Below are 13239 nucleotides of genomic sequence, written 5' to 3'. Positions count from 1 at the left end.
GCATCACGGGCGTAGTTCTTCACAGGACTGCAGACAGTCTGGGTTGGACGACGGGGTTCTCTGCAGCCTTAAACAGGCCTTAGAGGAGCTGAACTCTAAGCTGCATCGTGTTACTGTATCACCACCTCTGCTTCAGCATGCAGTCATTTATAAACGAGTTACAGTTACAGCCTCATTCTGTGATTTAAGATGAGATTAGCGTCAACGCGTCAACCCGAGCAGCTTTAAACTGCCCACAGAGCTCGTGTAATGCAATCGCGTAATCTCGTTAGGTCTTACCGGGGCACCTGCCCAGGTGTTTGACATCGATCTGCTCCTGCTTCATGCACGAGGCCTCTCGGACCAGGCAGGGGTTGTTGTAGGAGTTTCCGTCAGTGGCGCACACCGGGTTTTCATTGTGACCGCTGCAGTCGATGTTACATATGCACCTGAAGGGAGGAGAGGAGTCGAGTCAGGAGAATAAATGTTGTGTCTTCAGTCTGAACGCGTCTCTGCCACACAATCATTAACCGAAGTGCGTTTAGAGGAACGAAGACGCTGCTCATTAGTCCTCCACAGACCGGCTGCAGATACAAATAACTAATTTCAATCCCTTTCAAGAACTCCTTCACTCGTGATTAATGGTTTCAAATTTACTCCCAGAGTTCAATGCTGGGACCTGAAAAAAGAACTTTTTGACTCTTATTTCAGTCGATTTATAGTCTTGTTTTGCTACGCTTAATAAGTCAAGTCGAGTTCATTTACGTAGCCCAACATGCCTGGAAGGGTCTTGCAATCGATACAGAATAAAAAGCCTGTTGTCCTTAATCAGATCAGAATATCTCCCTTAAAAAAACAACTTGTAGGTAAAAATATGGAGGAAAGCTCACAGAGAGAAGCAAATATATCTCACATAGAAATCAGGACCTTTATTTACCTCAACTACAAAAGTCAAACAGCCTTGGAGATGGATCTCATTTGTAAATCTCTCTCTGTGTAAGTCTGTAACACTCACTTCAGTTTCATCTGCACTTTATTTAAGTGGATTTTTCCAGTGTCATATATTTTATTCCTAGAGCAGCTTTGCATGATTGACAGCCCCAAATAATCCTTCTTTATCTCATGGTCCTCAGTTTATCCTGTCTGAAACAAGCTGTAAGCTAACTCTCTATGATTGGCTGCCGCACACAAACAGAAGGTTTCTCAACAGGAGACAAAAAGTGAAGCTTTGGTGTTGTTGGTGTCAGTTTGTATTTACACAAACCTCGCTTCGTATGAATGTTACGAGTCGAACACTCACCAGACGTCCTCCGAGTCTTCGTCACACTCCGCTCCGTATTTGCATGTGCTGCACTTGGTGAACTTCTTCCCGACGTCTGAGCCCGAGCCCTCGTCGTCTGAAAGACACAAAGAAGAAAAACTTCAAGTATGACTGTGCCTTTAAACAATAATGATTATTAATCTGTTTCTTTTCACTCTTTGTAAATCGCTTTGGACCAAAAGACGGTGCAGTGAGCAGTGAGATATACCAAGATGTCCCAGTATTATTCACGGAAGCATTCGCTCAATTTTCTACAAAATGCGATCACACACTGGTATCATGTAGTTATGCTATATGGAGCTTATGGTCATTTTGAGACAGGACCCCCTTTCAATAAACACTTGCTACGGGAAAATGTTGTTTCCCATCCATCCATCTTCATCCGCTTTATCCGAGGCCGGGTCGCGGGGGCAGCAGCCTAAGCAAAGAGGCCCAGACCTCCCTCTCCCCAGCCACCTCCTCCAACTTATCCGGGGGAACACCAAGGCGTTCCCAGGCCAGCCGAGAGATATAATCTCTCCAGCGTGTCCTGGGTCTGCCCCGGGGCCTCCTCCCGGTGGGACATGCCTGGAACACCTCGCCCAGGAGGCGCCCAGGGGGCATCCTTGTCAGATGCCCGAACCACCTCAGCTGGCTGCTTTCGATGTGGAGCAGCAGCGGCTCTACTCTGAGCCCCTCCCGGATGGCCGAACTTCTCACCTTCCTCCGTGAATCGCTACCTTATCGTGGTGGAGGGGTTTGTGTGTCCCAGGGGCTATGTTGTCTGGGGGCTTTTGCCCCCTGGTAGGGTCTCCCATGGCAAATTGGTCCTGGGTGAGGGACCAGACAAAGAGCAATTCAGAAGACCCTTATGAAGAGAACATCGAAGGAACATTTTACCCTGCCCGGGATAGGGTTACCGGGGCCCCGCCCTGGAGCCAGGCCCGGGGAGGGTGCCCGAGGGCGAGCGTCTGGTGGCCGGGCCTTAGTCCATGGGGCTCGGCCGGGCACAGCCCGAAGAGGAGACATGGGCCCATCCTCCCGCAGGCCCACCACCCGCAGGAGGCGCCATAGGGGTCGGGTGCATTGTGTGCCGGGTGGCGGCCAGGAGCGGAGGCCCTGGCGGACTGACCCCCGGCTGCCAAGACTGGCAATCGGGACATGTTTCCCAACCAGTAATGGGAAGCTAACTGTTGCACCTGTTGTGATTGGTGGGTATTAGCAGTTGGTGGGTATTAGGAGTACCTCACTGCAGTGGTTCAGATCCTGTTTGGCAGAGCGAACTTTCTCTGTGAAACTCGGGGAGTTTGTATCCTCTGCTGCTTCTCTTCAATGTGGAGTCCCACAGGGTTCAGTTTTAGGCCCGCTTCTTTTCTCTCTATATCTCCTACCCCTTGGGTCTATTTTCAGGAAACATGGGATTTCTTTCCACTGCTATGCCGGGGTTAGTGATGCGTCCATTAGGCGCCTGCAGGTTGTGCAAAATGCTGCAGCACGTCTTTTAACTGGAACAAAAAAGTCTGAGCACATTACCCCAATTTTAATTTCACTCCACTTGCTACCTGTACATTTTAGGATTGTTTTTAAAATTCTCTTATTTGCTTTTAAATCTCTTAATGGCCTGCCCCCCCAACCTCTCGGAGCTACTACAACCATATACACCTGCCCGTTCCCTTAGGTCCGCCAATCAGCAGCTCCTTAAGGTACCGAAAACTAAGTATAAATTTAAAGGTGATCGTGCTTTTGCTGTAGTTGCTCCAAAGTTGTGGAATGATCTACCCTTGCATGTTAGGCAGGCCTCTTCTCTTTCTGAATTTAAAAGTCTTCTTAAAACATATTTATTCGCTGAAGCCTTTGGCATTGATTAGAGGGGTTGACTCAATTTGTTTTAACATGTTTCAATTTATTTTAGTTTTTTATTTTATCTTATCTTATCTCATTTTAATTTTATTTACTTATGCTATTAGCATGTACAGCACTTTGTGAACTCTGGTTTTATGTTAAAGTGCTTTATAAATAAAGGTGGTATGGTAAACAAATAAATAAAGGTGGTACCTGTTGTGATTGCAACTTCTCCTTTGACGGAAGTGTGTGCTACCACTGAAAGCACATTTCAAGAAATGCGGCTTTTACTTTGAAGGTGAGCACTCCCCATTTCTGGTTTGTCACATTTTCTCGAGTGTCGCTGCAGCTCAGAAAGGAAATCTGCCAGCAAAAAAGCAATCGCACTCTCAATAGAAACCAATCATCAACTAGTGGGGGAAGACACAATTTTCCCTCGCAACTAGTGATTACCAGATGGTTGCTGACCAGTGTTTTTATGTGGGACCAAACCTTAGGCCAGCAGTGTCCAACTCCAGGCCTCGAGGGCCGGAGTCCTGCTGGTTTTAGATGCGTCCTTGATCCAGCACCTGGTGGTGAAAGTTTTCAGTAAAACAAAAGCTCAGGTCACTCTGATCCAAAGGTTCAAGGCCTGAACTACGATACATGAAGGGTTTGTTTCTACTCTCAACTCTGTATGAGATCAAAGAGGGGAGATTTCCCTAATATGGTCATATCAGGCACAGGAAGTCCCACCCACCTTCTGTTTATCTGGTGCCTTAAAGACAGCTTGTTTCATGCTGCAGGGGAAGCAGAACAGGCCCTCTGTGCCACACTGAGTGCTGGTGAACCAGACCTTGACCTGTTTGCTCTTCCGACACATGAACCTGTGACTGTTTAAACACAGCTATAACGTCTGAATAAATTCAGCTTCACTTAAAAGTAAAGTCAGGTTGTGAAGGAGGAACCATGGTGTTGCTGTCGTAGACTGTTACTGAGGAGCAGAGATGAGAGCTTGTACTGTGAAGTGTACCGTTAGTCACCTGTGACACTCTGCTTGTTGTTTCTCCAAAAAACCCGTTTTAATTTCAGCGCGCCGTCTGTTTTGCTCTGCTGGCTGTGAAACTCTTTATTCATCGCTTTCCCCTCATACTTAGCTTTTATTATTATTATTTGTGCACATCTTTCCAGAACAGAAACCTGATTTCATTTCAAAAACAACCTCCAGCTCACATCAGCTTCTGTTCCGGTGATCGCCGCCGTGCCCTTAACGCCGCAGGCGCCGTTTGCCACCATCAACACGCGACACGGCTCACGCGCTTTTCTATCAGACACAGCTGAACGTGTGAAGAGGCTCCCGAAGCTTATTGGCCAAATGGAAACAGAGACAACGCGTTATCATCTTATGATATTATTATTATTACCATTACAGGGGGATGCGTTTAATACCATCTCGCATGACGGCGTCTATTTTCCAGCAGGGAGCGAGTTCAGAGCAGATGAGGCGGTAACAACCCACAGCATCAAATATCAAAGAGCCGCGGGGATTATCCCAACCCGCCTTTCATCAAGGGAGCAGTTTTCATGATTCATCAAGTGTAATTTTGTCATGTAATAGAGGAAAAGCTCAGAGCCATCAAGGGGACGGAGATTAATCCGCAGGAAGTGTAATGAGCATCCTCAAAGCTGCGCCCGGAGCCATTAAAACATCTATTCAACCTTAAAATCCAAAGAAAGGTGAGATCAGAGCTGCAGCTCCACTGCAAACAAGCAGCACCCTCAAAAACACTGGAAATAAAACACGAGTACACATAAAAGCAAGAGAGCCTTTACTCCAAAATCTCAGTGTTGACAAAATCACCAACTCATCTTTAAACCTTCAGTCTGCTCTGATTATTACACAAGCAGGAGATTTAAATTCACCATGATCCTAAATCAGGATTTAAAATAAAAAATCAGGAAGGAAGGAAGAATTATGTAAAGATTAAGGAAGCTTTAAATTGTAAGTAAAAAAGTCCTTCAGCACTAGAAGTTGCTTTCGAAACTGATCCCAGAGGATTTTATTTTGAAGGGTTTTCATGTAGGATGACATCAGATGATAATCTGTTTAATCTAAATCTGCACCTGCGTCAGATTCATCCACACTGATTCCCTCGTATCCAAGTTTGAAAGATCATATGTTCCTTTCTACTTCTAATTTTAAAATCTTATGAGAATTACTAGATTTTTCTATTGTTGTCAGTGTTTATTGTAATGACTTCATGCAGCATTTGCAGTACCTTCATGTAGGGCTGCTCAATTAATCGAATTTTAATCTCGATTACGATCTGGGCTTTCAACGATCATTAAAAATGACTGAGCCGATTATTAGCCCCTCCCTCGTGCTTTACTCTCGCGCTGCTCCGTGTGGCAAATCGAGCGCACCTCGCACTCACAACAATTAAGAGCAGCGGTCTCCAACCTTTTTTGCGCCACGGACGGTTTATGCCCGACAATATTTTCACGGACCGGCCTTTAAGGTGTCGCGGATAAATACAACAAAATAAAACTAGAAAAAAAAAAGATTTATTCATAACACACGTGAAAAGACCAAAGAAAACCGAGTAAACGATGAAAACGATAACAAAATAACGCTGAAAACTGATAAAAACCCTGAAAACTATACATTTCACACCTGAGCCTCAACTCTCGCGGCCCGGTACCAAACGACTCACGGACCGGTACCGGTCCGAGGCCCAGGGGTTGGGGACCGCTGATTAAGAGGACCCGAGGGAAGCTCGGAAAGCTAAGCAGAAGTTATTTGGAGAGGAGAGTGACTGCTGTTGGTTGAAAAGAGGTAAAAAAAACTTCAGTGTGGAAACATTATGGGTTCAGTCAGACGTGGATCAAGTAGACACAGTGTGTAAACTTTGCTACAGTGTCGTAGCTGCACCACAGAGCAACACTGCAAAGTTCACTAAACATAGATGTTTACATTTTTCATTTATTTCTTATATTGCAAACATTTGCACTGTTATCAGTATTTGCACACTATTTTATATTATCTTTAAAGTCATTATTCAACACTTTGTTATTGTTAAATAAATAATCGAGATCTCAATTTCAGTGAAAATAATCGTGATTATCATTTTTGCCATAATCGAGGAGCCCTACCTTCATGGCCCACTGCGGGGCTGCGGGCCACACTTTGGGAATCATTGATTTTGTTAATTTGATTTGGTCCAAATGTAGCTCGACGTTTTATTACTTGTTTAAAAAGATGCTGAAAAAGTGACTTCGACTTATCGCAGACTTTTAGGTTTGGCTGAAAGGTGAATGATGAAGTCGCCTTTTTAGGATGCGGGAAGATCTCCGTATGCATACAAAGCCTCTGAGCAATTTTCTACTCTGATGGTTCCTGAATGATGTGAAAGGCCAAGCTGTGCTTTAGTGGTCGCGGCTGCTTAGGATGCTGCCCCGCAGAGCCACACCTGACGGATGGTGGGTGGAGGTCCAACCACAGGCTAAATAACTGCTTCAGTTTGGTGCAAAACGTTAACTAGTCAGTCTCAATCAAACACAGCTTTGAACAAAGATACGACTGTAACAGGAGCATAAACACAGCAGTGTCTCGAGCACTCAGCAACACTTATTGTCTCAACAGACTTTGAAACCACAGCAAACACTGCAGTGGAGACACATACGGTACAGCGCTCATACTGCTTTCCTTTAAATGACTGTTCGCTGATGATACAAGACTAAATTTATCCTTAACCCTTAAATTTAAGCAGACGAGAGGTTGTGAGTGAATCAGTCCAGATCATCATCGTTCAGTTCAACGATGCAAAGACATCTGCTTTGTCTGTCTGTGAAACGTTACACAAAACAGCTCCACGGTTCACTTTCAAGGAAGCGAGCATGTGTCCTACCATAGAACCAAGTCCGCCAGAGCTTATATTATATGTTTACATGCTGTGGAGCCATTTTTGGGAGCATTTCAAGTTGCTATACATCAATACAACCATTATAGCCCAGATTTTAATAATATATATGCATTAAGTGCATAGTAATTACATAAATTGCAAAAAAGTGCAATAAACTACAAAAAAATTGAAAATCGTTTTTGTTTTTTTAACATATATTTCTAGTTAGAGAAATTTAAGAGGCTTATCCCTCAAAACTGTAAATACAAAAAAGTTGCACAAAATAGTTTCCTACCACAGGAAATTTATTTTGAGTGTCTTCATAGTTTTATTTTTGAAATACACCAATTTTTATACACTGCAGGAAAAACGAAAATAAATATTATAGTGCAAATTTGCAAAAAAGCAGCATATGCATCAAAATAAACTATTTCCAGCAGTGCAATATGAGTCCTAAGCATCCCAGAAACCACACAGAAAGTCATAAAGTCAAAGATAACTTTTAAAAACACCAGTATAGGCTCATGAGGCCCTGATGGTAAAAAACTACATTTCCGTGAAAATGACGTCACTTCCGGTTTCGGGCAGGTCATGGCGGACATGCGATAGTTCACGCTGACGTCTATTCCAACGTAGGAAGTGTTATGAACAGCTGATCGGATCAGCAAAGTGTGTTTCTGGAATATTATGTTTTTGTTGCTGCAAGTGCTTTTTATGCAGTTTTTGCAAAGTTATATGTGGAAGGAAACTGTGACCGAGGACAAGCTGATGGCATAAGATGTAAGTACAACTCCTCCGGTTTCATATGCAAAAAAAATGATTGCGCTAGCTCACGTGGTTGCAGAGCTACCGGGATTTAAAAATAGTTACGCAAAATGGAGCGTGCTGCTCTGACCGGCTTTAAAGGGTTAACAGGAGCTGGTCAGCTGACAAGTCCACCATCTTGGCATTATTATGAAGGAGGACTGTGGCAATATCTGAGTTTTACTAAGCAAGTCTAGTTTGTGTATGAAGTGTTTTTCACAGACATGCATAACAACGTACATAAAAACTGTAAAAACTATAAAATCAAAACCAAAAGAATAGAAATATTCACAGACTGAAAGGTTTCGTCCTCCGTGTTCTTCAGTCTCTAAAGAGATGAACAAATTCTGAGCCTGCGATCGAAGACTGCGAGCTGCAGTGTGTTTAAGAGAGGCTGGGATTAAAAGATTGTGGCTCAGGAGGCAGCGCAGGAAAGGTTGGTGGTTCAATCCCAGGCTGCTCTAGTCTGCATGCCAAAGTATCTTTAGGCAAGATACTGAACCATCTGAGAGTGATGTTAGATAGAAAGCATGTAGATGTAAGGTAGGCTGTACAGAGCACGATATAAGAACCAGTCCGTCCTAAAATCTCTCTTGAACTCACTCAGTAGTCTGGCTGCGACGCTGGAAACACGATTTCTCTAAACGGGGCGTTCCAGTGTTCGTATCGCTCGTTACAGACACATTTACAGAAGCTTTAAATAAAAAAGTATAATTAAAATTCCTGTTTGTTTAAAAAACAAACAATTACAGTATTAAAGTATTATCCTCTGTGGTTTATTAACACAGCCAGACGCTGCTGTTTTATTATTAATGTGTGGCAGCCAGATAACAGCTGGCCACTCATTAAAAAGGTGAAGCCTCTCTGACAGCCTGTAGCATGTTCACATTATTATGTCCACCTCAAGACACACAGAGCTGCATTATGAGTAAGGATGGAGAGGTCGCGCTCTTATTATTTCGCACTTATTGCAAGATTTCGACAGCAAAAGCATGATTAAAATGACTGGTGAAGACAGACGCTGCAGTGTGTGTGTGTGTGTGTGTGGGCCTGCTGGCTGACAGATTGGCCTGCTGTGTGTGGATGTATTGAACACGGAGAGCTCAGCTGGGGCTCGGAGGCTGCCGATCGATTGACGAGGATCTGCAGCAGAGAGGCTCCTTTGTTTCTGTTCAGCTCTGCTGACAGCAGGACGCTGCTGCTCCACGCCGTCTCCACCCACAGCCAGAAACACAGCGACTGCACCAAAAGCCTCCTCATATCCACACAGTGTCACATCTGGACTTTCAAGTTTCATCGTTGAACGGGCGTAGAAGTGGTGCTCTCTCTGTCTATGAGACTTTGTGTCTGCATGCATGCACATAATTTACGTAAAGACAAATTCATAGATGGCGCAGGTACCAGGCTGTGTACAGAACCACTCTGAACAGTGAACTACACATCCCATAATGCACTGCAAATGCAAGATTCTAACGCAAATGACTTCCAGTGTTCTTATGCAAAGTGATTCAGTATCATAGTGTTTAGTATAGTTTTAGTCTGGTGTGTGTCTGTACCTGTTTATATATCTTTGTGGGGACCAACAGTCACAGCCAAAAGTGTCTGTCCTCACGAGTTTGAAGGCATTCTTGAGACTCAAAATGTGGTTTTAGTCAAGGTTACAATTAGGTTATTGTTAGGGTAAGCGGCTAGGGAAAACATCATGTAAATTACATGTCCTCACTAAGATATCAAAACGAGAATGTGTGTGTGTATACTGAAGTAAAGTACACATGCTCCGATGTGTAAACCGTGTTTTGTTCCCGAGCTCAATCACTGCTCTAATTGTTTCTCAAATTTCATGCTTGCCACTCAACCCGACCTGGGTGGGTTTAAACGTCGCCATGGTAACAGCCACCTCCATTAATCAGACAAGTCAGTGTTTCAACTTAGAATTGTGGGTAGCGTAGTTCTTTTCCCCGACATCACAAACAAAACGTTGATATCTTCGAGACTTGTGTTTTCTACAGGAGCATCTACAGCCGTTTCACTGTTGTGACTGTAAATAAGTCTAGTTTGGATGGTTACAGCTCATAATTATGACATAGTGGACGTCTCGGTTTTTTAGAATTTTGTCATTCGGATATTATAAAGTTCAGGATACTCTAAGTGTCATGTCTCCTTTCATAGAGGATTTCATAGATGTTAGCGAGGTTAGCCACGGTTGACATTACGTCACAGCTAAATCTCACATCTTTTGGATCCATCCTCATGTAGAAATCAGTCCACGTGCTTCATCCTATCCTCTGGCTAATGTTAGCTAACATTAGCTAACATTAGCTAACTTTAGCTAACATTAGCTAACGTTAGCGAACATTAGCTAATGTTAGCTAACAGTAGCTAATGTTAGCTAACAGTAGCTAATGTTATCTAACAGTAGCTAATGTTAGCTAACAGTAGCCAAACACACCCGTAACACAGAAATAAAAAGCTAGCTACCCAACATAGCTAACCATAACTTTGTTGCTAACATCATCAGGATGCTATCAGCTGGTTATTTTTGCCCTCGTGAGAAGTTATGTGTGATCCGTGGATGCGAAATTGAGAAATAGATGAGAAATTTTGAGGTAAAACACACGGGAGCAGCTTTAAACATCCCATCTGTTTGGATTTCTGTGGAAATCCATCTTTGTGGAGTCTTTCATTTAGGAATCAGTCCATGTGCTTCATCCTATCCTCTGGCTAATGTTAGCTACCAGTAGCCAAACACACCCGTAACACAGAAAGAAAAAGCTAGCTACCCAACATGGCTAACCATAACTTTGTTGCTAACATCATCAGGATGCTATCAGCTGGTTATTTTTGCCCTCATGAGAAGTTATGTGTGATCCGTGGATGCTGCTCGCTGTTGACGAGAGGTTTTGAGGTAAAACACATGGGAGCAGCTTTAAACATCCCATCTGTTTGGATTTCTGTGGAAAATCCAGCTTTGTGGAGTCTTTCATTTAGAAATCAGTCCTCAAGCTTTCCAAGGCAACCGAGAGTCGAGGAAGGCGCCATTTCTTTAAGCTGCGCTACAATCGATTCACACTTTAGCAATAATAAAAATAATTTAACACACGAAAAATATGCAACAGTAAAAGATCCACTGAATCTGATTTTCTGATCATCCAAATCTTAAAACGGTTTTGTGTCCAGAAGTGGACAGAGATCAGGTCTTCATCCTCCTCCTCATCATCACATCGCTGACATCTGTTCAGTTTCAGACCAGGAGGCATCGAGGTTCAACACCCACACACACACTACAGAGGCAGGAGAGGGCTAATTAGACGTCGACAGAAAAGGTTAAAGTATCAAACTGACAGCTCAGGGTGGAGGCCAAAAGCAGCAGGTCGCCACCCGTGAATCATCCACAGCATCATGTGTTTAATCCAGAGTCTGTTATCATGAAACTAATACGTTTAGCATGACTGCAGATCAGATGTGACAGTCAAAGACAAAGGAAGGAAACAATAAGAGCTGCTTTAAATGATTAATGTGACACAGAATTAAAAACTATAAATTATATTCCAGCTACTGTGCGATCAGCGCTGACGCTCAGTGCCAAAAACGCCTCTGAGAAGTTAATGGGTTTGTTGAAATGAAACCGTGTGCGTGACTCGAGTGGCGGAGGTATTTCTGTTCTAACGCAGACGTTATTTATTGGATGAATTATTCACGCCTTGTACAGCTGATTTGTTTGTTGTTGTTTGTGAATGTCAGGCTTCGTTTTATCAGTCCCGAGCAGATGCACTCGCTCCTCCTGTGAAATGGCGTGAAAAACCGCAGTGACCTGCTGTTACGGAGCCTTTTCTAAAACATTCAGCCGTGTATTTGTGAGCTGAGGTGACGCACAGGTTCTGTATTTTCCAGCTTGTTAACTAAAAACTTTCATTAAAAGGTTTTTTTAAGGCTGCTAATTAGATGTAGATTACAGGATACAGGTATATTCTTGCTTGTTGCATTAAAGCTGTTTAAAAGCTTAAATAAACATAAAGTTAGTATGGATTTCCTTCCAGTCACTATAGATCGAGTTGGCTTTGTTTTAGTTAAAGATTTGTCTCACTGACCTGTAAATAATGCGACTTTATTGGGTGATTCTCAGCTGTTTATGGTTTATGTTTGTGTCTTCCTCAGTAATGCATGAACCTTATATTTCTTTCCTTATCTACCAGTAAATGTTAAAGCTATTTTCTCAAAAGCTCATATATAATAAATGTATATTTAATGACTACCAAGAAGCAGAAACTTCTTTGAAATCCCATTTAGCTGCAATTTAGAGCTAAATCACAGCTGCTATTTAGCTGCTATTACAGCTGCAATTTACTGCTGAAAAAAGGTCATGCACTGAAATGATTGATTTTTCCTTTCCTTTGCAGATTACCTGGAAAATACTGAAATAAAATTTCAAACTGCTAAGAATGGAGGGGAAAATAAATCTCATCGTGAATGCTCATATATCTTCTTCTTGTCCTTAGCGGGCGACCAGCGGCGGTGGTCTGCCGCGCAACCAGTACGCTGCTGTAGGTGCCGCAGGTTCTCTTGCTTGACCAACGATTATCTTCCACGCTTTTCGATCTAAGGCGATGGTTCTTGCCTGCTCGAGGTCAAGTCGAAGGGCCTTCAAATCATCCTGGATTTGTTTCATCCATGTCTTCTTTGGTGCATTTCGATGCACCCTCCAATCGGTGGGGCGGGTCAACCAGAGTAGGCCATGGGGGTAGCGGCTCGGGTCCATTTGACAAATGTGGCCAAACCAACGGAGTCAGCGGCGCTGGATTAGGTCGCCGATTGTCGGTTGGCTGCCGCAGCTGGTGCGGATGGTCTCATTCGAATGACGGTCGCAAAGGGAAACGCCGAGAATGCATCTAAGGCAACGCATTTGGAAAACTTCGAGCTTGCTCAGGAATGCTCATATATGAACGAACCCACGGCCTGACACAGGGTTAAATCTGGCTTTGCAGATGCAGAAGCTTCGCGTTAAGACTGGTTAGTGGACAGTTTAAGGTTTCTAAGTTATCTGGACAGTCATTCCCAGAATGAAGAATGCTGGAGCCCAATTTTATGGACGTTTTGGATCTTCTAGTGCAGGAGTGTCCAACTCCAGGCCTCGAGGGCCGGAGTCCTGCAGGTTTTAGATGTGTCCTTCATTCAACACAGCTGATCTAAATGGTTAAATGACCTCCTCAACATGTCTTGAAGTTCTCCAGAGGCCTGCTAATGAACTAATCACTTGATTCAGGTGTGTTGACCCAGAGTGAAATCTAAAACCTGCAGGACACCGGCCCTCAGGCTGCAGTTGGACACCGTTCTAGTGAGTCTCTTGGCGAGTGTGATCTTTCATCAGCAGCTTTCATTTTGTCTCACCACGGTCATCGCTCCATTTAAAACTGTGTGGTGCCACTGCTGTACCCC

General features: G+C 43.6%; 1 protein-coding gene across 1 annotated transcript in view; it reads right to left on the bottom strand.

Annotated features, from left to right (window-relative positions):
• Positions 1 to 13239, bottom strand: part of tmeff1a (transmembrane protein with EGF-like and two follistatin-like domains 1a) — a 127646-nt gene that overhangs the window by 23937 nt on the left and 90470 nt on the right. Inside the window, exons 5-6 of the mRNA XM_087831440.1 lie at positions 1280 to 1376; positions 280 to 428 (exon numbers count right to left, since the gene is read on the bottom strand). Of these exons, the coding sequence (XP_087687566.1) occupies positions 280 to 428; positions 1280 to 1376 (246 nt within the window). The remainder of the gene's footprint in view (positions 1 to 279; positions 429 to 1279; positions 1377 to 13239) is intronic.

This window comes from Neolamprologus brichardi, chromosome 18 (assembly GCF_056152115.1).
Source record: "Neolamprologus brichardi isolate AB-2024 chromosome 18, ASM5615211v1, whole genome shotgun sequence".
Taxonomy (NCBI): Eukaryota; Metazoa; Chordata; class Actinopteri; order Cichliformes; family Cichlidae; genus Neolamprologus; species Neolamprologus brichardi.
The sequence above is the reverse complement of the archived record's forward strand: the minus strand, read 5'-3'. Positions and strand labels throughout refer to the sequence as shown.